At 35.6% G+C, this 25786-nt stretch overlaps 4 protein-coding genes across 4 annotated transcripts; all 4 read right to left on the reverse strand.

The window, feature by feature from the left end:
- Nucleotides 1-71: 71 nt before the first annotated feature.
- Nucleotides 72-2882, reverse strand: LOC107412664 (uncharacterized). The gene is made up of 2 exons (XM_016020480.4): nt 2314-2882; nt 72-527 (listed from the first exon to the last, which is right to left on the reverse strand). The coding sequence occupies exons 1-2, from the start codon at nt 2660-2662 to the stop codon at nt 205-207; spliced, it is 672 nt and encodes a 223-aa protein (XP_015875966.2). The 5' UTR covers nt 2663-2882; the 3' UTR covers nt 72-204.
- A 2752-nt stretch (nt 2883-5634) lies between these two features.
- LOC107412672 (uncharacterized) lies at nt 5635-9601 on the reverse strand. The gene is made up of 3 exons (XM_016020486.4): nt 8992-9601; nt 8165-8894; nt 5635-6818 (listed from the first exon to the last, which is right to left on the reverse strand). Exons 1-3 carry the CDS (start codon nt 9294-9296, stop codon nt 5808-5810), a joined length of 2046 nt encoding a protein of 681 aa, XP_015875972.3. The 5' UTR covers nt 9297-9601; the 3' UTR covers nt 5635-5807.
- A 6663-nt stretch (nt 9602-16264) lies between these two features.
- Nucleotides 16265-20310, reverse strand: LOC107412646 (enoyl-[acyl-carrier-protein] reductase [NADH] 1, chloroplastic). Its single transcript, XM_016020459.4, has 13 exons — nt 19953-20310; nt 18742-19055; nt 18363-18472; nt 18151-18206; nt 17982-18066; nt 17849-17896; nt 17639-17713; nt 17457-17568; nt 17280-17331; nt 17137-17188; nt 16971-17028; nt 16761-16859; nt 16265-16649 (listed from the first exon to the last, which is right to left on the reverse strand). Exons 2-13 carry the CDS (start codon nt 19016-19018, stop codon nt 16489-16491), a joined length of 1185 nt encoding a protein of 394 aa, XP_015875945.2. The 5' UTR covers nt 19019-19055; nt 19953-20310; the 3' UTR covers nt 16265-16488.
- A 3900-nt stretch (nt 20311-24210) lies between these two features.
- On the reverse strand, nt 24211-25326 carry LOC107412643 (AP2/ERF and B3 domain-containing transcription factor At1g50680). Its single transcript, XM_016020456.3, has one exon. It carries the CDS (start codon nt 25324-25326, stop codon nt 24211-24213), a length of 1116 nt encoding a protein of 371 aa, XP_015875942.3.
- Nucleotides 25327-25786: the final 460 nt, after the last annotated feature.

Below are 25786 nucleotides of genomic sequence, written 5' to 3' on the forward strand. Positions count from 1 at the left end.
TGTTTTAACCATGGTTAACTATGGCCCTCTATCCCTCTCGTTCTATGACCTTGATGGCAAAGAGCAAGCAATGCAAACTGTAACTTCCTGCAGATTACACAATAATAAGCAAGCATTTACAAGCAAAGCACAAGGTTAACATACAATTTCGAAGGTATTCTACTCTACCCAAACACAAACAACGCGAAATGGTCTGAGATTATCCTACAATGATGCAATAAATTGGAGGATGAGATTCACCATCTGAGCGTCATAAGCAGGGCCTTCCATTTGGAAATGGCCAACTCCTTCAATAAGGTGTGTTTCAACACGTCCTGCTGCAGAACTCAACTTATTCTTCAACTGCTTCACACTGGTGAACCCATCTCGAGTTCCCATTACAAAAAGTTTTGGTTTTGGGGATTCTAGAATGGCTTTGTGGTGTCTACCAAAAAGGATCGAGGCAATCATACCAAAAGGGTAACCCAGGCTTACATAGCCTACAACCTGTTCAATTTGATCAGATGCGGAGCCAGCAATTGGAGCACCTGTCCACAAGCAAGGGGCGGAAAAGGGGTATCACACTGTTCTACTATTGCTTTACTTTCAAAAGAATACGACTTTGCCAAAAAAAGAAAAACAAACTCTAACGTAGTTTAATGTATGGTATGCGATGCATTTATAAAAGGATATTAAACATAGAGAAAGCCCACAAAAGATTGTTTCAGTCCACACTATTCACAAAATCACAAGTAAAACAATTATCAGATTATCATCTACATAATCCAGCAGACTGCCCTACAATAGCAACATGACATGCCACGTCTAAGAAAACTCTTCAACAAATGGATACTAGTTAGACTGTACATCAAGCACAGCTACCTTTGGAACAACCCAGGAATAAAAGTAAAATACTATGTTTTTGCATTAGATGTTCAACTGCACATTCCGCAGACAATTAGAGACTCATCTCCTATGAATGAGCATTTCATATTTGCAACTTATGGGAAATAGACAAGAAGCTAATTAGCAATACTTGTGAAGTGCAGAATAGAGCAAAGAATAACAAAATGATAATTGTTTAGGTACCAATATCTCTTCATATTTTACAGATTGCGTCTGTATTTCCAAATCCAAACAATACTGATAACATAGAGATTGCAATTCTTGGAGCTAACCTCCGCTTCAGCATCAACAGGATTTTTCAGGTTTCTCATCATTGGTTATCCCATTTTCCAATTTACTTAGTGGTTCCTACTAAAATAATTAGTTATAATTTCTCTAGAACATGCTTGTCTTACACCAATGATCAGCTAGGAAGGGCTAATATGGATAAAATGATGCAAGTAAAATTTGATATGTCAACCTCTACAAATTCCCAATACCATACGTCAGGACTCAGGAATACATAACATATAAATATCTTTACATGTCTACCAATTTTTTGAATGAGTAGAAAACAAGTATTGTAAAGACCACACTAGAGTATAAGAGAGAAGCGAAGCCTTCTAGATCCTTGTCTTTAACCATTTTAGTTCCAAAACAAGTTAGAATTAATCAACCAAAAAAACCTCCTTACAATTAAAGTGACAGTTAGAAAGGCTGATTTAATATCAGGGGTTGAACTTCACATTTTTAAACTCTCCGTGCAATTCCGGAAACAATAGACATATCGGTTAGATAAATAACTTTTTGTTAAAGTCCTTCAAATTTCTCTTTATTCAATTAATTGAACCAGAAAAAGGATAGAGATAAACATAAAATGGCATGGCTGAAATTAGTAAAGGATATCAACGAAGAAAGCTAAATCAAAAATGAACTTTGGCCTAAAAATTTCTATCGAACAACTCATGGAATTGCCATATGAACTTAGGAAAAGAATTGCCATAGTGCCTGAAAATCTCTGGATCATTATTTTTCCTTAGAATAACATTTACAAACACTAATAAAAATAAAAACTTCTGGATGAACTAAGGATACCTAGATCAGCAACCATCAGAAATTTACATTAACCTGATCCCAAATCAGGGTATGACACCATAGTCACCAGAAAGAGAAAGAGTGATACCTGATTCAAAGCATGGTGTTTATGTTTTAACGAGCAAAATATTGAATTTTCCGTCAAATGAGAAGGAATAGTACTTTTAAATTTAAAGAGGAGTCTGATCATATCCACAAATTACTACCAACTTCGAAGATCCACAAAATCATCAACCCAATACATTCACAAAAGTAATCCAATCGTTATAACACAGGAATCGACACGCTTTAAATGTGCTTAGTCCATTAAAAGAAATAAAATTTGGCGCAAAAAAAATCAATAAAAAATTATACCTGCAGAAGATCCCACTAACAAAATTCTGTCGGCAGAGAGATTCTGAGAGACCCATTTGCAAACAGCAATCACATCCTTGATTTCAGCAAATCCAGTAAGAGAAGGCCTTCCTGTTGATCTCCCAGCGCCTCTCATGTCAAAGGTAACAGCTTTATAACCTTTGTCAGCCAACCCACCGGCTATTCCTCTCAAAAGGCCCTGACAACCACCCAAGATTGAGAATGGATGGACCAGGACGATCACAAGATTGTTGTCCTTGATCTCTTCTCTTGGTTTGAACAACCTTGTGTGGAGCTTAACTCCATCACTGGTTTCAACTTGGGAGGATTCAACAGTACAGTTTGACATCAAAGAGAGCGTGAGAGAGAAAGAGAGTAAAAACCGAATCAGAATATGGGTAATTCGGAGAGACTGAGAGAAAAAGAGAGAGAGGGGTTCTCACTGTTGGTTGGACAACACCAAAAGAAGTGAGAAAGACTTAGGTCGTGAAAGTTGTTGCTTTGTTGGGCTAGTTTTTGTGATTTGTGAATGAATGAGGGTGGACAAACTGCTGTTACTGCATTTTTTTTCCCGTACTTTTTTCCTTTTCTTTTTCATCATTTTTTTTTTTTTTTGGGGGGGGGGGGGGGGGGGGTAAATCCCACATATTTTAACATTGCTTGTGTTTTAGTCTTTTATTTTAGGTATAGTTTCCAAGCTATTCGGCCATTTATAAATTGGTTTTTAAAGAATATTTTTTTGACATTTTAATTTTGAGTCTACTAAAATATTGCATCGTTAATCTTTAGATATTATTTGGCTCAAAATCATATTTTTTTAATGGATAAATTTATAACATAAAATATAGTTTATGATCCATTTGTAATGTTTAATATAATTAAAAAATTAAATGTGATAACAGATTAACTATATGCTTAATCATCAAATTATATCAAGTTGTTACTATTGATCTCCAAATTATATTTTATGTTACAATTTAATCTCTAATACAAGATTTGTATATGTATCAATCGGTAGATTTTGAATGGGACAATGTCGAGGAACCAGCACTGAACATTTTAATGAGTTCAAGACTAAATGCCAAAACGAAATATTTTCTAAATAACAGTATAATTTGTAGACCACTTGTATGATATACTTTTATTTTAATTTTTTCTCTATGCACATCTTTGTCCAATGTAAACATGATTTAGGAAAAAAGAAATGGTTTTTGGCCATGGAAGACAATACGTGTTCTTTTTGTGGCAAGAGATTTTGAAGAATATATGTTATGATTTTATTTTAAACTTCTATGATGAATAATGAGATGGAGGGTTTCTCCAATACCAATATCCAGCATTATTCTATTACCAAAAAGTGTACATCCAACATTATTCAATTATCTATGTACCAAAAAAACAAAATACAAAAAACATTATTCAATTATCCAATGTTTATCTGTAGAGTCCCAATTCTATCCAACCAAAAGTAGACATTTTTAAGGCTTTAGATTCATATTTCAGTCAACTATTAGAGCTGACTTGGTTTTTTATTATCTTTATTCATTTATTTATTGTACGAATGTTCATTATATTTATTAATAAACTCTGGAGATGAGGAAGCCGTTACAGTACATGATGCTTAAAATCTCCTTGAAGCAGAATATAATGAAAAAATGGGTAAAAGTTTTTCCCTGTTTTCATGACATATATATTCGACCAATTCAAACATATCCAAGAAGAATTCCGACTCTCGCATCTCATTAAGCTTATATATATATATATATTATAGAACTTTGCACCCTTCTTCTTCTTCTTTTTTATTTATTTATTTGTTTTTTAGTTCTGATATATGTGTATGCATATTAAGTTTTTTATTTTTTAGTTCTGATATATGTGTATGCATATAAGTTTGGATTCTTGGAATCTATTATAAAGTCTTAATGTCAGTCAAATCACATTTCAAGATTGAGATTTTGACTATCTTATTAATTTGTTAGTTTGCTTTGCTAATCCTGAAACTGAATTCATTACAACACTTTTACACCTGAAGACAGGCACAGTTGAGAATAGGTAGTTGGACGAATTAATGTGGAGATGATCTAATGAACCTCCCAACTAATAAAGAAGAAAATAGAATAACGTACGGGTCGTATTCATATTGATCACTTTATATTTGGAGACACACACACACACACACACACACACACATGGACAGATTCTATCATTCTATCACAAGTCTCCTTCTATACATTTGTACTATTATCCTGTTCTTAACAGTAAACCAAATTGGTGGTCAAATTAATTATTTGTAAAAAGTACTTAGTTAATAAGTGTTCACTATCCACCAGAGACAAATAATAAAGCTTCACAAACTTTCTACCATTTCCCATGGAAGTACTGGTACCCTCTTGTTTTGTTTATATAGCATCCGATATCCAGCATGCTCTTAAGCCTAAACGGTCATTGCATCATTGGCGTTGTCTTTAGAAAATAACAATTATAAGTTAAATGACCTTTTTTCTCTGTGATTACTCCAGATTTCTCCTGGCTGAACTAGAATCGGAGGGCTCTGGGCTTGATTATATAGTAATGGGATTTTGGACAGAAAGTAAGTTGTTGTTGAGTTTGGTCTTCCATTGGTTTTGGGCCAACCAGAAGTTTTTTGGTCTTCAACTCAGGTCCAATACGAGGAGCTTATGAGATCAAAATGTAGGAGATGCATTGGCCCACCGACCACCAAAAAATATTATATTTTCTATATATAATATGCAAGGATACAAATAACAAATAAATACTCAGTCCTAATTTTCTTTATCAGAAACCTGTGATTTATTTATTATCTATTGAAGCTCATACACTACAGTTTCTAAATGCATGTAAAGATTATATTTGTAGGTCTACTTTTATTTTTTAAATGGGAATTGAATATATAGCAGAAAGCCATTATTGTACGTTCCATAATTCGTAAAGACTGGTATTCTATCCTAATTAAGTACTTAGGTTAACATGGTTTTTCACTACTTTTTTGTTTTTTTTGGGTTTTGTATATATGAGGCGTTGTACCTAGTCTTCTGTAGGTGGAAAGAACTATGCATCTGAAGACATTGTAGCAAATCTCAAAGCTATTATCCCTTATAACCTTCCATATCAAAATATTACTGGAATTTTACCTTTTTTAATTTCCTTTTAGGCTTAAACCCGAAGTTGAGTTCCCTCAGGCAGTCCTGAGTCCTGACTGAGGGAATAAGAATTTTTACCAATTTTAGAGAGTAATAATAAAAATAAAAACAAAAATTAAAAAAAAAAAAAAAAAAGATAAAAACCAAAAGGCTCAACCACTGATTTTCTACCCCTGGCACTTGATGTATACATGCAAAATACAAAGTTTCAAAACACCTCTCGTTATCTTTCTGTGGACAAACTAAACACTATTAGCAGACCCCAAAAAAAAAAGAAGTAAAAGCGCACTAATTAATTTACATTATACTAATACAACAGCCAAGCCATCATCATCATCTCCTCAAGCGCTTCCTCGATCTACCTCCGTTGCCAACCTCAGAGTCACCATTATTTTCTCTCCCCCTTCTACCACTCGCAGCCGCCATAGAATCCTGTCTCTTTGGCGGCCTCCCTACCCCTCTTTTGGCCCTTCCAATTTCGTCTCTCACCCCTGACCCTCTTCCCCCTGAAGAACTACTTCTTGTCACCCTTTCTTCTCTCCTCCCTTCTGACTTCTTCCTACCCCTTCCCTTCTTCTCCTTCTCCATTTTACTATCCTTACTTTCTTCTTCTGAAACAATATCATCATCATCATCCTCATCATCATCATTTTCTTCCTCCACTTGATCCTTTGGTGAGTTCTGCTTCATTCTCTTCAAGAAGCTTTCAACGCCTTGCTTCTTCTTCGCGTTTTCTTTCTTCTCCACCTTTGCCTCTAATGCATCATGAGAGCTCAGCTCATTTCCACCATATTCATGTTTCGTTTCTCCGCCCTTGGTGCTAGTACTTCTCGAACTGCCTCTCCGGCCGACCGTTTCGTGGGTCCTCTTCTTCCTAACGCCCCTGTCCTTCATTTTAGCCGATGAAGCATCAATCTTCTTCTCGTTCGCCTTTGGTTTTTCATCAACCTTTCTTTCTTTCTTGACGTCTCTCCTTTTGTTGGTACCTTCGGAAAGTGCCTTGTTAGAACTGCGCTTACGGCACTCTACAATGATAGAAGAAGACTTGTTGGATTTGGCAGAGGAATCTACTTCTCGTTTGGGTTCCATTTTTAAGGTGGTGGGTTGAGGTTTCTTCCCAAGCTTATTATGGTTCATTTCCTTCAACACTAGGGCCCGTAGCTCTCGTGCTGCGATGTGCTCCGGAGAAGTTTTACGGAAGAAAACGATGGCATTATTGAACAGAAGGAGGAGGTCTCGAAAGAACTTGTGAATGCAATCGGAGTAGACGCCTTTGTCGAGTCTGGCTTGAACAGTTTGGAGGTCCATGTGCCGCCGGATCAAGTTTTTGTATCTCCCGGATTCCTGAAAAATTATGCACCTCTTATGCAATCAATATAACACGCTTAATGATCAATCAATTACTCTTCTTATAATTATATATCGACAGCCAAATTTTTATGATAATAAAAAAAAAAGAGCAAAAATAAAATAGTGGCAAACCAATTTAAGATTCCCCGTATGCCATGTCACAACATTAGCCAAAATAAATAAATGGATAAATATTGCATTTAGATGTTAAAGATAAAAGAAGAAACAATAAAAAATTAAAAAAAAAAAAAAATAGATGCCTAAATTCCATGTATATATATGTAGCTCTATGCCAAAGTCGTAACCAGCCGAAAGAACTAAAACCTTAGCAGAATATAATAAAAATTAAAAAAGAAATTAAAAAAAAAGGTGGTAACAAAATACTAAGCTAGACCTTGTCGTATTATGAATTGCAACCAAATCAAAACGTGATGGGATTTTCGACCGTGCAACCCGAACATGCAATCTCACCGTTAACTTTTGGTTTTTTATGTTGGGATCGGTTTGGAAATAACAATAATATATATATATATATATAATTAATTAATAAGCCCACACGTTGTCACAGACAGAGTCCAACATCCTATCAACTGCCCATTTCGCTCTTCCTTGGGCTGTTATTTTATTCTGTATTCTACTTATTTATTATTTTGATTAAAAAAAGGAATATTTTTTTAAAGAAAGAAAATAAAGGAAACTCTGGCACCGCCACAACAAAATGACACATAAACATTCTGGGGCATGCCAGGAGCCAGAGCCAGGTTTGAGACCCAGGTTTGCCCAACAAGCCAGGACCAACGAGTCTTCTTCATTTCCTTTTTATCAAACCTTTTACGGGTCCCACTCACCTAATGTATAAGGTGTTTTTATTTATTTATTTATTTATTTATTTATTTTTATTGTCCTTCCTTTTATTTTTAACTCTTATGGCTGCAACCTGCAGCCTTCATCAACATTTAGCGTAGCGCGATGCTCTTGCGCTGCTACTAATCACATGGCGCTATTAATCATAGCCATCAAAACGCACCGTTTCCTCTCCAGAACAGATCAGCATCACCATAACCATGATCATCGTGGAATATATAGGCAGCCGAGAATAAATCACGTCCGTTGGCACGTCTGATCTCCTTCTTTTCCCTTTTTTTCAATTTTTTTTAAAATTTTTATTTATTTATTTATTTCTTTTTCTTTTTCTCCAACAAGAAGATAATTCATCTTTTTGAGTTTTAACTTAGTTAAAACAAACAAAAGAAAAAAGAAAAAAAAAAAATGAATGCGTTACTCCGATTTTCTGTTTAGAAATTAGAATAAAGAATTTTCGTCAAAGCGAATAATAATACCTGGCTCCGAAGCCGTCGCTCAAATACAGAGCCGAGCCGATGCGAACGGATGATCCCAAGGAACTTGACCAATGGCTCAGATTTGACGGTGGAGACTCGTTTGGTGGCGGGAGAAACCTCGTCACCCTCGGGCTCCTCGCCGCTGCTAGCCCCTCCGGCAGCGACTCCGTCACCCTGACCCTTACGACGCCGTTTCTTCCTCGACAGGCTCGCCGAGCTCTGAACGTCACTGCTTTGCTTTGATGCCACCCCCACTAATTCCTTCCCCTCCCGCTTCGACTCGCCAACCGATTCCCACGCCTCGTTCGACTCACCCGCCTCGGGCCCCCGCCCCACCGTCTCCGTCTCATTGCCATTCTCGTCGTCTATTACCTTACCGTTAGCTGACCAATCGCGCTCCGGTTTGCATCGGATACGAACCGGATCCGATTCGTTTTGCTCCGGTTCGCACTCCGCTTTTTCAATCACGACGCCATTTCCATTTTGTTTGGCCTCCTCGACTTTTTGACTCGTGGAATTGGACTCGTTGAAGGATCGGTTCTCACGGTCGTCGGTATCGGAGTCGTTGCCGGAGTTTGATTTCTCGGCGTGATTCTCCGGACGAGGAGCAAGCTCTCTGACTCCTCCATCAGCACCATCAGGAATCTTCTTCAGATCCACCTGCAACTCCGCCTCCTTCAAGCTCCGGTCCCTCTCCTCCTCCATCCTCTTGACCTTCAATTCCAAAGACCTGTAAAACCATACACAGAGACAGACGCTGAGATCTCAAACCTTGAAAGCCCTGACACCTCAGGGTCAGATCTCTGACAATAAACACGGGGATTTACAGGATCGAAACGTCACGACGTCGGACCTCCCGGCGGAGCTCCTCGACTCGAATCCTTCTGAGCTCATCAACCAAGCTGGTGGGCCGATCATCATTCTTAGACGTGAAGCGTCGCTTGAGGTCGTGGAACTTGTCCCTGCAGGTCTGTGGAGTAAGCAAAGACGGGGCCACGCTTGAGCTTCGATTCTGCAGTTCCATGGCGATGGAGTCCCAGCACCTGGTGCCGTGCCGGCTTACGGCGCACGCTAGCAATAGCTCCTCTAACGTGCCCCATGGTTGCGCGCTCGTTTCGTGTTCCTTAGCCATGCTCCTCTCATGTCATCATTAGAATTTCAAAATTAGGGTTTTTCGTTTTTATATTTCTATGTTTTTAAGTTGTATATTATGTATCTATCCTATCTATCATATTATTTTCATATATCTTGGTGATGATGGATGTTTGTCATAAAAAGAGATTATAATGTTTTCTCGTTGCGGTTTGTAAAATAAATTTTTTTTTTTTTTTTTATCTACTTAATTCATTTTTCCTGTTTAAGTACCCCTACATTTGTTTCCCTTTTATACTAGAAAAAAACCTCGTAAGATTTTTTTCTCTCTCTATCCAAGTCCCTCTCTTTCTTGGTTGCTTCGATTGCTTTTGGCCAGATATATTGGGGGCATGGGGTTGGGGGCCTGTTCGATATCAGTTGATCCCCCAGCAGTTCATTGCTGGGCCTTTGTGTGCCGAAAACTGCCTTTTCTTTTTTTCTTTTTTTCTTTTTTCTTTTTTCTTTTTTCATTTTTGTTACAGTGAAATTACCAAATTAACCATATCTTAAATTGTTGTGCCCCGGCATTCACGGTCCGTATTTAGGAAGAAATTATGTGGCAATCACTATGCGAGTCGCGAGAAAGTTTGATAATGGCCACTTCCCACTGCAAGGCAAGGACTTTCACAGCCCGTGTATCGCTTCCTTCCTTATACTCACTTTTTTGAAATGAAAAAAGGCTTTTAGAGATTCTTATTCACAAACGATGGAGGGTTGCAATATAAGATGTAGATGTGTCAACGTAGAAGTTCAATGTGTCACGGTTGAAACATTTCATCAAACACCACAAACAAGTCCATGACAAATGCCAGCCGTTGGATGTCTTGAGGATTTTCTCAATGTTAATTAAATCCTCCATGGATTAATTAACCCAACCAAACTTTGGAAAAATGCTTTCGATATTGCTCGCCACCTAATAACTAACAGCAAATGAAACTCGCTCACTAATTACTCTTAAACTAAAATCATTTTAATTTTTCATCCTTTTAATATATTAATAATATAAATAGTCAATCCAATATAAAATTGGTTTATGATACGGATCGTTCATATATGAACATGCAGTATTGACAAAGATCTGCACCGTAAATTTTTCATCCAATACAAATACTAAGCAGTTGCAAAAAAAGTCAACAGTTTTAAGATTTTCTTTGAAAAACATAAAGAAGCAAAAAAAAAGGTTGTTTCATGGCCTTTTTTTCTATAACATAAAACATATATTTAATTTTTTTGTTTTTTTTGTTTTAATTTTTCTAAGGCACAACTCTCTCTTATTTATAATATACAAATATTGTTGATTTTGATATTTTCCAAACCTCTAACCAACAATAAACCCTATTTATTCATGTATATTGTTTTTATCTCACCTATTATTATTAGTTGAACGTTTTGTGTGGTTCCAACGCAGTATGGCTTCAAAGTTGAAACAAACTTCCACCACTTTTACGGACCGAATAAATAAAAAATTAAAATAAAAAAATGATAATGATAATAAATTACTTCTTCAATTTTGGTAGAAAATCTGACCATTTCTTTCTTAAAAGTTTCAAATTAGCAGAAAAACAAAATCCTAGTATTTCTTTTCAAAATTATTATAAAGGATAACAATAGTGGTTATTGGTTTCTGGGTAATAAGTTGGTATAAAAAGTATTGTTGGATGAGATTTTAAAGTTCAACTCTTTAAACATAAAGATGCTTTTTATTTTAAAAAATCCTTTGAGGATGCTTTTAGAGCAGTTTCGAAGAAGTTCAATATAATTATGGTTGAAGTGGAAAAATTACACAGCCATGGTAAATGGTTGTTTTATTTTATTTTATTTTAATTTTTATGTGATGTATTCATTTTCCCCGTGTTCTGGTTGTGTTTGTTTCCGTCTTCTTTGGTTTTTACCTTGTAGCAGTTAGTGATTTCAATGTAGAAACCAAGGAAATAGATTACGGATGCAGAGGCATTGCTGGACCTTATGAACACATTGGTGACCTCAGTTAAGTCACAGACCAATGAGGGGATTACACCATCAGACTTCGTGTTCTGCTCGTTCTAAGATTTTGGGGTGGCCAATAGAAACTAATAAGGACCCCACAAGGTGCTCAGAATTTACTCCCCTGGAAAGATATTGGGCTTGATGTTTCATCCATTTTCAGGAAGACTTGTTGGACAGACGAAAAAAATGGAGTAATTAGCAGCATAAATGCTCCTATGTATATTGCGAAGGCTTGTAGAAGCTCAATTTTCTTTTTGGATCGAGATGAGGAAAATGCTATATAGAATAAAGAGTATACTTTTAGGTTTTCATTACCGTCTTAGAATGAGTATGCTGGAAATAGATAGGGAAGCTGAATGTGATGTGAAGAGGCCACCCGCACTTGTAATCAAAATTTTTTTGTCATAAAAAAGGTTGGTAGATGGGACTAGAGCTATGGATGTTGGAAATATTGTTAAAGCACTAGATCTTTTTTTGCGCATTTTACATACATTGTGTATTGTTATTGGGTCCAATAAGGAATTTGATGTTGTCAAGAATTTGGCAAAAGAGTACTTGCTTAGTGTGCACATCGAGTTGAAAAGGAGGGAATTGAAAGACGATCTAGTATGCCAGATGGAGCTTGCAACTTACTATATTCACTGCAGTTTTTGATTGGTATACTTGCCATTACATTAGAAAATGCAATAACCATTTCTTTTAATAATAAATTTTTTTTCACCTCGAGTAACTTTGTCAATCAGCTATTAGACATTGAGACATCCAAAGAGAACAAAGACAGGGCCAACCAAGTGCCGCAGGCTAGTGACAGCAACATGACAGATGCTTTTGAACTGAAATATGATTGAAGCCCTTTGTTATTAGTGCAGCAACATATTAGCCTATTTACAGTAGACATGAGTCTATTTCATGTGCATATTGCGAATCATAGTTTATGTCAAGTCAGAAAGGAAGTTTTACACACTGTGTAATTTTGCAGGTATTGGAGAGGTTGTTTTTGGCTGAGTGACAACCTCTTCAATACCTGCAAAATTACACACAGTGCAAAGCTTCATTTTCTAGCTTAACATAAACTTTGATCCACAGTATGCGCATAAATAGACTCTGTCCACTGTAAATAGGATAATATATTGCTGCACAAATAACACAGGACTTCTTAGAATCATGTTTCAGTTCAAAAGCATATGTCATGTTGCTCTCACCAGCCTACAGCACTTGGATGGCCCTTTTTTGTGCTCTTTGGATGTCTCAATCTCCAATAGTCGATTGGCAAAGTTAATCGAGAAGATAAAGTTTTTATTATTAAAAGAAATGGTCATTACATTTTCTAATGCAATGGCCATGTATACCGGTCAAAAACTACAATGGGTACAATAAATTGCAAGCTCCATCTGGCCTGCTGGATCGTCCCTCCTTTTCAGCTCAATGCGCACATTAAGCACATACTCTTTTGCCAAATCCTTGACAACATCAAATTCCTTATTACACTCAACAGCAGCCCATAATGTATGTAAAATGCTCAAAAAAAGACCTAGCGCTTTAACAATATTTCCAACATCCATAGCTCTAATACCGTCTTCCAACCTTTGTTTTATAACTAAAAATTTGATTACAAGTGCTGGTAGCATCTTCACTTCCTATGCAGCTTCCCCACCTATTTCCAACACCCTATTCTCACGTTCCGCGCAAAAGGAGTGGAATTCTCTAGGCTTAGTTGAAAGATTCTACACTTCCCATGAGAATTCAAAAGAAGTCCAGAGGGGTCTGGAAAATTCTAGAAGCTTCTAGGTTAGAGAAGTCTAGAAAGTTTTATATGATTCAAGAGAAGTCTAAAAGGTTCTAGATAATTCAAAAAAAGTCTGGAAAGTTCTAGAAGGTCCAAGAATATTCTCGACTAATGTAGTTAGTAAGCTATTTAGAATAGTCTTTATAAATATCTAATAGAATATTCTAGAATTATGACATGTGTACGTTATCTAGAAGCTTGTATTCTCGTACTACGTGTCAATCCCTCTATATAAAAAGGATGAACCCTCATTTGTAAACATCAACCCATGTAACCAAATATTCTAGCAATACAAGCATTCTTCACATTCTCTCAAACTTTCTAAAGCTCTCCTACTTCCTACTTTTCTACTTTTAAGCTTCCACATTGTGCTAGCTTATGGACAAGGCTTACTTAGTAAGAGAGATGCTAAATGCCATACAGAAACATTGAGAAAGATAGGCCTGTGACACTATGCTCATTTTGAGTTAATAATGAAAACCTACAAGTTTACTCTTTATTGTGTACAGAGATAGGCCCGTGACACTATGCTCATTCTGAGTCAGTAATGAAAACGTACAAGTTTACTCTTTATTCTGTACAGCTCTTTTCCCATCTCAATCCAAGACAAAAATTGAGCTTCCACAAGCCTTCGCAATATACACAGGAGCATTTATGCTGCTAATTACTTCACTCCTTCCATCTGTCCTACAGAATTTTATTTAACTGTAATAGAGTGACCTTCTAAAACAAAAAGATAATCTCTTTCCTTCAGTCCCAAAATGTGAACTGTTTTATCTGAACTGGCACTAATGATCCATGGTTATGGAATTCCAATGCCCTTTAGTGTGTATTTAGACCTTTTTCCAACTTCATAATCCACTCCGTAACCCCAGATTTTGACATCATACCCAGCACATGACATATTCAATAGAATATATGCAATTATAACAAAAATAAAAAAATAAATCTAAACATCATAAAACATTCTCCATCTCTAATTAAAGATACTAAAACAGAACATGCAATATGATCAAATATATACATATACATCAAAATGATTCTAAACCAGAATATGCAATATTAGATCGCATTTGATAAAATTGAAGAATGAAATATATAAAAGTAATGTAAAAGAATATATACTGGTAACTATTAGAATATATACGTATCTTATAAAAGATTGAATATGACCAATTGACTTAGTAGTTATACTGATATAAACATTTCTACTACAAAAATGAAGTCATGACAGAACATAGAAGTCATAGTCACCGATAATATATAGGATAAACACATGGTTATATAAACTCATGATACTAAGGCTTCCCATCTTCTAGTTCGCACTATTTAATCAATTCTTCTTCCAAAAGTTCAGCCAGGTCTCAGATATCTTAGTATTGCCAAATCGTTAATAAAAATCGAGACTTGCAACATGGTAGTAGCAATTCAAATCGCAGGACTTTTACTTGGCAACAAGCACCAAAAATCTAGAAGGAATACCACTAAACGAACCAAAAAATATACAAAATTAGGCCAAACCCATAACCATAACTAAACATGGTAAAAATCCACTAATGAAGCTAAACCCAGAAATACAATAACCGTCCAACGAAGTCAAAACCAAAATAATAACACCACATAGGCAATTAAGTTAAACCCTGAATCAGTAGTTAAAAACCCAAAAATCTGTCAATTAATCGATTAGGAAAACAGATATTAAAAACAATAGGGAACCAATCTAAGATTCATTACCCAATATCATACCATACATAATGTACCCATGTCTTATAAAGCCCAAGCAAGTTACATAAACAGTGAAGGACATCTAATGGTAAATACTATAACCTCTACCACATTTGACACACAAAAACTCAGCTTCAAAACAGGGAAAAAGAAAATGGTAACAAAGAGAAACATAACCTGACAGATTCAACAGAATTATGCAATTAAAAAAAAAAATCTAAAAAACATAAAACATTCTCTATTTCTAATTAAAGTTTCTAAACCAGGGTATGTTATATGATCATATCTAATAAAATTGAAGTATATATATACACGCATCTTATGAAAGATTTAATAGACTGATAACAATTATAATATACATGTATCTTATAAAGATTGAATACGACCAATTGACTTGATAGTTATACTGATATACACAATTCAATCTTTTATATATCTTTCGCAAAAGTAGAAAATGTAGAAAGAAATTATAGGAAATTAGCTTTACCGAATCCACCAGACGCAAACAAGGGATCAGATTTGTTAAAATCAACAGTAAGCACAGTTTTGTCATCTTCTTTAAACGTACGAAGCAATGAATCTTTTTCGTGATCCTGTAGTTTCGATGACCCAATTTCCCAACAGCGGTTACTGGTAAGTTTGTTTCTCTCTCAAATTTACGCAGCATTTTTGGCCAAAATTCACAGTTTGGATACCAAGAAATTAAGCAAGAAAAAACAAGAAACAGGGAGAAAGTGAAACGAGATAGGGTGCGAAACTAGAGTGTGAAACAAGAGAGTTACGGCAAAGGTTATGTTACCAAGGAAAAATAAATAAATAAATAAGACGAACGAATTTTCCCTCCCTAATTTTTGATAACAAATGCACAACCGAAGTAACGAAAAAACGAGAAGAACTAACACGCACCGTCACCAACTAAAATAACAGTTTTATAATTCGACTCTTATTATTATTATTGTTTCTATAATTAGAAAACAAAATATAAATTTAACTCCGCCTCCGAAGCCACCGCTCAAAGACAGAAGCGAGCTGATGCGAGTCGTTGCCCTGAGTTGGATTTGAGGGTGTGTGCCTCTCGAGCTGCAGTTCCACATTTCCATCTCCTACAAGGAGTGAGGAAAGCGAGGAAAGTTTGCAGATGCAAACGAACAGGCCATAGACGAAGAAGCATTCTGGGACCTTGCAACACCGTGGCAAATGGTGATCCCAATTTCTATTTCTACGTGAAAAGCCCCCTTTTCTCCACGCGCACACTGCTAAATCGCTTGGTAACCCAGTGACTTTAGTTGTTGGTTTTTAATTTTCACAAAATAGAGGTGTAAAATGCGAAAAATATCAATCCATATCCCAGAAGGTCAAATGACCCGAGTGTCGAGGCTATCCGAGAGAGGTCTGTCGGCTAACACTTAGATTCTTTACGTTAGTTTGGAATCTCGTCCAACATATTCAGTCGACTAAATTAATCAGTATTCAACTGTAAACTACGATCATTTTTTTTTTTTATTTAAAGTTCTAGAAGAAATTACAATCCCTACAGACAAAATTAAAATTCTCCGGAAAAGTCCAAAAAAAAAAAAAAAAAAAAATGGCGGCCACTGCCCATGCCATCCTAATATAAAGAGAGCAGAAAACTGGCAATACTTCTTTGCAAATTCAGACATTCAAGCTTGGCCTTAATACTCAACCACTTACTTCATTTATGGTGGTTATCCTTTGGAATGTCTAGGTCCTTGAATATTGGACTGTCAACACCGACACCCATTGCATTCAGTCCATTGTCGACGTACACAACAGCACCTGTGATGGCAGAAGCCAAAGGTGATGCCAAGAAAGCAGCCGTGTTCCCCACTTCCTCTGTTTTAGTAGTTAGATGATTATCAGTGCTTATAATAAATAAAGCAACTGAAAAGTCCAGGTAGCTTAAAACTGAAGCGTGAGTCAATCAAAAGACAAAAATAATATCACCTGCAGATAGTTCCTTTTGCAGAGGTGCATTGGCTAATGAATAGTCAATCATCATATCAATGAATCCTATTGCCTTTGCAGCACGGCTTCTCAGTGGACCTAGGATAATAACAGGAGCATATGGTGATGATGGCAAGAAAGGAACGAATAAACTGAATATTTTAGAACGGAAATATGAAACATGAATCAGTAGATGGGGTGACAAGGTACCAGCAGATATTGTGTTGACTCTAACTCTCTGTTTTCTACCGGCTTCAAAAGCAAGCACCTGAATAAATCACCATTGAAACAATTACAAATACTCATCTAGTCTACTTCCACATATGGAGTATGCAGGCTTTGAGCACAAAAGCGTGGAAAAGACTAAAGAGCTAACCCGTGTATCGCTCTCAAGAGCAGCTTTTGCGGAGCTCATACCTCCACCATATCTGTGAATAATTATTCAAGAAAATTTGTCATGTTATGAGAAGTGAATCTGAAAAACTAACTAGAAGGCAGATCATGAATAAAATAAAATACCCAGGAATGATCCTCTCGGAAGCAATGTATGTAAGAGAAATTGAAGAACCGCCTATAACAGCAAATGCAAATTTTAAAAATAAAATACATTCTTTCCACACTAACTGTAATATAATTGCAAAGAGTAAGGACATTAAGAAAGAGAAAGAAGCATTTTGATTGAATAGGGGAGTATGCCTGGATTGATTATTGGGAGGAAATGCTTGAGCAGAGAAATGTAGGAGTAACTTGATGCGGATAAAGCTGCAAGATATCCTTTCCTGGATGTCTCAAGCAAAGGCTTAGTTACCTATTAAGAAATTACTAGCTGGTTATGTGTCGAAATTGTGCATAAACACTCCCATGCAAGAATGATTTACCTCCGGTCCATTTGCAAGAGAGTGCACTAGGATATCAATGCTGCCAAAATCCTTCTTCACAGATTCAACAACTTCCTGCAAGACAGTTTTGAGAAAGAAAGGACAATATCAAAATTTCGTTAACTAACATAGGTAAACTTTCTCAGGAACTCCAATAAAGACTAAAGTTCTTCTCAATGAATGTATATTAAGACTGCTAGAAGTGTCTACCGCAACAGTCCAATTACTGGATCCAGCATAACGTTTATTTGATTTTACCTGCATCAAATAACATCAAAACACATTGAGTACATACTTAAACCACCATAATATTTTTAATGTAAACTGAATATCTCGACATTACATCTTCAGGTACGTCCTCAAGGGTGTCAAAAACTGCATCTAGGGGATATACTTTTGTAATCTCCATTAAGGAACCATCAGGCAACCTGAAGTATCACACAATTCATTATCACAAGCTACCATCAATATTACCCAGCTAAAAACAATCAAAATCAGCTCTAACATCTTACACTCGTGATTCATCAAACTTTCCACGGCGTAAGCTGGATTCAAAAATGTTCAAAGCCTAAAGAGAAAAAAGTTTCCAAATCAATAAATGTCCTATTTCAAAGAATTAGAGAAATATTCTTTTATTATTATTATTATTATTATTATTATTATTATTTTAAAAAAAAGGACAAACAAAAATACACAACCTCCTATACAACGAAAATTTACTTACAGGAACCCATGTGCCAACAAGAATTTCAGCTCCAGCAGCAGCAAGAGATTTTGCAATTGCCCAACCATATCCATTGTCATCGGCTACACCAGCAACAAATGCCCTCTTACCTACAAAAGGCACAGCTAAATTTAGTTAAAATCGTACACATAAGAAATTATCAAATTGGCTAATCGGCACTGGCCTACTTAATCCAGAAGGCATACATTGTAGGTGAGATGAAATTAAAAGACAAGTTGCCATGTTATGAGCTTTCCGTTACTAGGAGGCAAAAGGGGAAAAAAAAAAAAAAAAAAATGCCATTCAGCTTCATAAAAAGAAGTGAAATGCGGGGGAAATAGGTGTAAACCGTGAAAAGAAATTGGAAAAAAATACTAACCTTTAAGATCAATGGGCAACCCGGGAACATGCTTCTTTTCACTAGCTTCAGCCACTGCCTTCGTGAGAAACTTATCAAATTTAACAGAAGATGATGTAAAGCTCCGTTGGAAAGACTGTATAGAAGATACATGACAGGCGCTAGAGAGCTTGGCCCATGATGACACTTTAGAACTGCCACGAAGCACTGCAGCACCTACTTTGAAAGCACTACGAGAATTGGAAATGCAAGGTCTTGCTGCTGCCATTTGCAGGCCAGAGGCTGCTTTTGTTGCCATCTTAAATAAATGTAATCTCACTGAGGAGAACTGAGATCTATATGACACATAGAAATCAGAGCTAAACTCCACAAAGATATGTTTAAAGTATAAGCATATCAAAATTCATAAAACAATATTAAACGCCCTGCCATATTTACCCCTTTTTTTCCTGTAAATTTAGCACAATATTACTATATCGCACGCAATTCAGTTATCCAAAATAGACAAAGTGTAGAAATAATACTTAAACATAAGCTTTTTTTTTTTTATCGGAAAGGAAGTCATGACAGAACATAGAAGTCATAGTCACGATAAACATATAGGTATATAATCTCATGCAATAGCAGCAAATAAGGCTTCCCATCTAGTTCACAATATTTATTCAATTCTTCTTCCAAAAGTCACATCCAAGTCTCAAATATCGTATTGCCAAATCATCGTCAAAAATCGTGACTTGCAACATGGTAGAAACAATTCAAACCGCTGGAAGCCTTTACTAGGCCCCAAGCACCTAAAATTCTAGAAGAAGACCACTAAACGAACCAAGAAATCTACGAAATTAAGCTAACCCATAACCATAACTAAAGATAGTAAAATCCACAGATGAAGCTAAACCCAGAAATACCATAACCGTCAAACCAAAATAATAACGCCAGACGGGTGATTAACCTAAACCCTGAACCAGTAGTTAAAAACCCACGAATCTGTCAATTAAGCGATATGCAAAACAGAAATTAAAAAACAACAGTAAACCAGTCTAAGATTCATTACCAAATACCATAGCATATATAATGTACCCATTCCTTATAAAGCCCAAGCAGGTTACAGAAACAGTGAAGCACATCTATCGGTAAATACTAAAACCTCTAACACATAACATTTGACGCACAAAAACTCAGCTTGAAAAACAGGAAAAAAGAATGGGTAACAAAGAGGAATACAAATTTCTTACATTTCTGCTATAAGAAGCGCCAATGCGGAAAGCAGAAGCGGTGATAGAAGCTCGAGAGGAAAAAGGGGAGGTTACTCAGCTAATGTTTTTTATTCCTTCCCTATAGAAAAGAGAGAGTGAGAAAGAGAGAGAGCGAGAGTGTGTGAAACTGAAAAGGGTGCTGAAAAGATGTGAAGCTGTCGATGAAAACAACAATTTGGGTCTTATAGGGGCTGCAAAGGCGCTTAGGAAGTATCGAAGAAGCAAAAGCTCAGATCGGAAAAAAAAAAAGCACTTGGAAAGTTTTATGCTTTATGTTTGGATCATAACGCCCATGAACTAAGAAAAACCCCTCGGCCTTGCAGCTCAGAGAGTTTTAAGTGGAGAAAGAGTTTGGTGTCCCGGTTATAGGTGGCCAGTTGGGTGCGAATTGTAAACTGTGAATGGCAGGGCCGGCTTGGGACTCCGGCTTGGTCATGGGCTCAACCTGAAACTGTGTAGGCCCAACAAATCTTTTTAGGTTTTAATAACAAAATAAACATTTGGGAGCTTCTTTTTACAATACCACAAAAAACAAAAAAACAAAGGCCCAAAGCCACCGTCAATGCCCTAAAAACCCAATGAATCATGCTACTGGGCCTTTAAAATATAGGAATAAGGAGGCCCCTTTTATTATTAATTTTAAGATGATAAGATCGAATGCTTTTTTTTTTTTTTGTTGATAAACGATAAGACAGAATGCCATGACTGAATGGACAATGGAGTTCATATTCATACCAAATATGCAATTTTATTATAAACCATACATTTTACCAAAAAATGTTGGTAGAGTGGCAAACGAATCTCTAACACAAGCAGAGAAGGGTTAAGTGACCCGTGTACGAATTGCCTGTTTGTTTTGTTTTGTCGAGGGGAAGCAGTGAATGGTGGTGCCCAAAACATGCACATGCACTTTCAGCACACAGTGCAACCCACCTTCCTCTTGGGTCCTCAATTTGTCACTTCAAATTGGATAAGTATCACATGAGAAACTATTTCATAGTCAACCTTTCAGATTTCTCGCTTGGAGTATTGTTCATATTATGTATGATTACTAAACCTTCTTTTCCCCTTATCATGCTAAGACAAAATAAAATAAAATTATAGTAGGGTATGGTAGTGATATAACTTCGTAACATTTCAATCAAATTGTGCCAAAAAAAAAAAATGGAAGAAAAAAGATATATAAATATTCAGAAATAGGTATTTTGCAATGGCATTGTATATACCACTAAGTTAACACCATGAACTTTTTTTTTTTTTTTTCCCTCCTTTTTGGTTGTTGTTGTTGTTGTTAAGGGGGAGTGCCTATTGTTCATAAAAAAAAAAGGTGTAGTGCCTAATTTTGGTCGGTCCAATGATCAGCTAGCTAGCTAGACACGTCCTTATCTTTTGCCTTACCATTTACCTTAAATGGTCTTTATAAATAAATTATGCCTTATATAAAATTTTTCAATCTTTAATTATATTTGTACTAGATTTTGCAAGTGGGTTCAGAATGATATTGTTTATCAAGGTTAAATTCTTTTTGGGTCGGAGTTTTTTAAGGTTAATTTAACTTGAGTAAAGTTGTTATCTAAATATAACTACATAAGGACTACTCGGCAACTAATATAACTCTATAACCATATTCTAAAATAAAGCTTAATCATCAACTGAAATATTTCCCACTCTGATTAAGATTTGGGAGGCCATTAATGTAAATTCTTTTTAGTACTCTACCACAAATTAAACACTCTGATTAATTCGTTTATAAATTGTTAAAATTATTTTGTTTAATTCTTAAAGCTGTAAAAACCAAATAAAACGTCGCGGCTTTTAGCTAGCGTATGCATGTCCCACCGGCTGATAAATTTTCGAAGGTCCAAAATGAATATGACCCTCTTCATCATAATTACTTTTTTGTTGTCATATTTGCACAAAATAAAAAATAAAAAGAAAAAAGAAAAAAGTCAAGGCACATTATAAACACGATGTCCTCAGCTTTTGCAGTCTATATTTAAATCATATTAATTATTTATATGCTTAAAAAAAATAACTATATTGACATTTCGTTGCTATAGCAGTACTGTTTTGCTTTGATTCTTTGTAGTCTGTACTCACAGCTAGATCTAGCTCCTTCCTAAGCAAGTTTAATCTCTCAATGTACCTATTTTCCCAATCGGGAGAGAAATATAAATTCAAAAAGATCATGATATCACATTTATAGGGTTCCAAGCTAAAAATTATTCTAACAAGAGGAGTAATTCCATCATAAATTAACTTCTGACTGCATATAATTCGAGGACAAATACATAGCATCTGCATTTTATCGTATATGGTAGAATTTTCCTATCCTTCAACAGGTGAGATTTTAATAATTAATATAATATATGTATATATAACGTCCTATAGCTATGTTAATATTGATACTGAAAATACAAAGTAAAATAGGTGAACTTGTACGATACGTTGGTTGCCTTACATCTCGTTTCCAGCTGATCTGTCTACATGGCGTGCTTTGGCCAATATGCGTTTTGGGACAGGCAGTTCTAGTAGCTCTATAAAGATTTGGAGTCGCTAATTAGGCACATATTATGTGTTCTAATATATATATATATATATATATATTAGAATTAATATGGTATATGGATTTAGATATTCATTAACTCCTTTTTTTAATTTAAAAGAGTTTTATTATTTAGTTCCAGAGTCCCCTATCCATTCAAGATCTGTTCTATGCTAAATATACATACATGACCTTTATAAAGTTTGTATAATATGTTTTTAGTTTAGAAGATATTTTGTGGTGCAAAGAGGTTTGATCAAGGACAGCACTGTAGATGGTATATATATATATATAGATAGAGAGAGAGAGAGAGAGAGAGAGAACGGAAGAGACTAGAGAAGGAGTGATCTGAATAAGGTGGAAGACCATGCATATATGCATTTTATTAATTCAATTCAGAAAATATGAGTCCACAAATGAAGTCAAATATATATGAAGTAGGTCATGGGTGGGAGACAGCTTATCTACTAATAACATAACTTAGAATAAGACGTTTTATCACATTTGATTCGTTAAGCCAGTAATGCACAGTATGTAACATGTATGGACCTGTCCTTATCATATTTTTATTCAAATCAAGCTTTTCCACTTATATACATATATTACTATTTTTATTCAAATCAAGCTTTTCCACTTATATACATATATTACTATTTTAATTCAAATCAAGCTTTTCCACTTATATACATATATTACTACTCTTCATAAGCATTCCCACATATTAAAATTAATATATATATATATATGCATGTTCATATCTATGACGTACTGTTTAATTTTTTTTTGTATGTTTGTTGAAATTTAATTTTAGAGATAAGTCATGCATAATGAGTTCTTGTGGTTTTCAACAGCTTAATGGGACATTTGAAATGATATAACATTGATAAATCCCCTGTTTTCAAATTTGTCAAATTAATATTTGTATCCACAACCAGTCGATTCCTTAAAGAATCTCAAGATTGGATTCTCTGAAAGAATTTTGATCTTTCTACTGAATAATATAGTATACATGTTGATTAATTGAAGACCAACTACCAACTTTTCACCAAAAAAATAATAATAATAATAATAAATAAAATAAAAGACCAATTACTATTAGTATTCATCATTATCCAGTTAGTCAATAATTATCAATTTGAGTTCACAACAGAAATCAACAAACAGAACTCTGCCAACTGACTGAGTCTTGTAGCAGCTGGCACTGTACATAGTTTGTTAAATATTTACGTAATATTATTTGGATTGTCGATTAATTACCAAACAAATGCATAAGGGGACAAATATTTCTATATTTTTTTATGGAAACTATTACTCTTTCCAATATCTCTATTGTAGATCGGTTTTGACCCAAATAAATAAATAAATAATTTTGGATTACTCAAAACCAATTAGAAAACAAACAAGAAAACAAGAAAGAAATTAATCAATACTTGATATTTTAAATAGATCCAATAATAAATATTTAACAACCTTAAGACTAAGCAATCAACTCCAAACTAATGCATGTGAACTATCATACACATCCGAGAGAGGCTAGCTTTATAGCTCCCTCCGAGAAAGCAAGTGTAGTCTTAATTGAAAAACAGAAAAATCCAACAGAGAAGGAAAAACAAAATAAAATAAGAAACTTGAATTGAATTTAATTGCAATGAATTGAATAATGCTACAGTCGATTAATAAAGTAAATAAAAATCAGTTGATCCGTACACCAAATAGCCTAAACCCTTTATCCTCCTCATTAGAAACCTGTACAGCAGCTGCTTCCTTGTATTTACATTGAAGATCACCAGCAGCAGCTTTACTGTCAAATTTGATGCAGCTGTTTCCTCCAAATTTATGCCCCAACATTAATCCCACATGATTCTCCACCTCTTCCTCCTCCTCCTCATCTTCCTCCTCAAAACATTTGTTGCTTTCATGAATGTTATGATCACGATGATCATCCCCAACATTATTAATATTGCTATGATTATGGCTAACATCGATTAAGCAAAATGCTTGGCCAGCTTTTTTGTCCCCAGTATGATCATTATTGGACTCGCACGTGTAAAACGTGACAACATCATTTGCCTTCAAATTCTTTTCCTTCACAAATCGATTCCAACCCCTCGTGAACACGAAACTCTGGCTGCTTCTCCAATAGCAGTAGCGAAATTTCCATGTCCTCATGAGCTTGTCATAGAATACTAGCTCTATGTCATCCAGAACCATATTCTCATCCAAATTTTCACAAATATATGGGAAATACTTGACCGCATATTTCTTGGGAATCACTAGCCTATTCAGTTTTCCAACATCGCTGGGTGTCAATTCCTTCTGGAACAGCTGCTTGCACATGTACTGTGTGTCCCCATGAACCTTCACTTTGTTGACACTTATATCGATTTGCTTGCTCTTAGATTGAGTCCTCATGACAAAGTCCGCGAATTTAGAGGGATAAGAACCGTCCTTGATCATGTTGAGAATAGCTTCCGTGGAGTAATGGTTTTGGAAATAAGGCTCTTGAAGGGTAAGGCTTGTCCATGGGAAATTCCTATGTGTGTCACCACTTCGCAGCTTGATGGCGGCACTATCATAAGCCATTGCTGCTGTCGTCTCCGATTTGAAGGTGCCGAGCCAAATCCTCTGGTGGTTCGCGTAAATCTGAGCTCCCCAATGCCCATTCTGCTGTGGCACAACACCTTTGAATTTCCCAAATGAGGACTCGGCGTTGGCGTCCAATCTTGCACGCTTGTTTTGATGGATGTTTGCATAAATGGTGTCGTTTGAATCCGAAGTTTCTGCAGCCGCTGCAATATTATTGTTCATCATTAATTTCGGACTTGAAATCATGCTTGATGCATCATCATGATCCATAATATATATTACTGCAATCAGAAAGAAGAACGGGGAAAAAAAAAATGCCTATATTGCTGATGGATATATAATCAGAGAATTAATTGATGAGAAATCTAGGATGAAGCAAAATTTATGGAAGGTGAATGAAGATGTGTGTAGCATGGGGCAGATACTTTATTGTATAAAAGAGAAGAGTTCTGGTAAATCAGTGGTTTTTTTTTTTTTTTTTTAATTATTATTATTTTTTTCCCTATGGAATGAAACTGGTAGCTTTTGCTTTTGTATTTGGAGGGAGGACATTTGAAGAACTGAAACTGATTAACATATATATTAGGTATAGTCGCTGCAAAACAAAACTACAAACCAGGAATGAATAAAAAAGAGAAACAAAATTCTAGTAGAGAGAAAGAGACTTTGTTAGAACAAACTT

This window comes from Ziziphus jujuba, chromosome 10 (genome assembly GCF_031755915.1).
Source record: "Ziziphus jujuba cultivar Dongzao chromosome 10, ASM3175591v1".
In the NCBI taxonomy this organism is placed as follows: Eukaryota; Viridiplantae; Streptophyta; class Magnoliopsida; order Rosales; family Rhamnaceae; genus Ziziphus; species Ziziphus jujuba.

Bases quoted from the DNA above. Each gene is read 5' to 3' on its own strand.
- LOC107412664 (XM_016020480.4), bottom strand. From the start codon at position 2,662: ATGTCAAACTGTACTGTTGAATCCTCCCAAGTTGAAACCAGTGATGGA. The intron at 528-2,313 runs GTATAATTTTTT...GCTTGTGGACAG, and splicing joins GTTAGTGGGATCTTCTGCAG to GTGCTCCAATTGCTGGCTCC.
- LOC107412672 (XM_016020486.4), bottom strand. From the start codon at position 9,296: ATGGCTAAGGAACACGAAACGAGCGCGCAACCATGGGGCACGTTAGAG. The intron at 8,895-8,991 runs GTAAATCCCCGT...ATGGTTTTACAG, and splicing joins CGTCGTGACGTTTCGATCCT to GTCTTTGGAATTGAAGGTCA. The intron at 6,819-8,164 runs GTATTATTATTC...ATAATTTTTCAG, and splicing joins AGCGACGGCTTCGGAGCCAG to GAATCCGGGAGATACAAAAA.
- LOC107412646 (XM_016020459.4), bottom strand. From the start codon at position 19,018: ATGGCAACAAAAGCAGCCTCTGGCCTGCAAATGGCAGCAGCAAGACCT. The intron at 18,207-18,362 runs GTAAGTAAATTT...TTTTCTCTTTAG, and splicing joins TTGTTGGCACATGGGTTCCT to GCTTTGAACATTTTTGAATC. The intron at 17,189-17,279 runs GTATTTTATTTT...AATTATTCACAG, and splicing joins TCCGAGAGGATCATTCCTGG to ATATGGTGGAGGTATGAGCT.
- LOC107412643 (XM_016020456.3), bottom strand. From the start codon at position 25,326: ATGAACAATAATATTGCAGCGGCTGCAGAAACTTCGGATTCAAACGAC.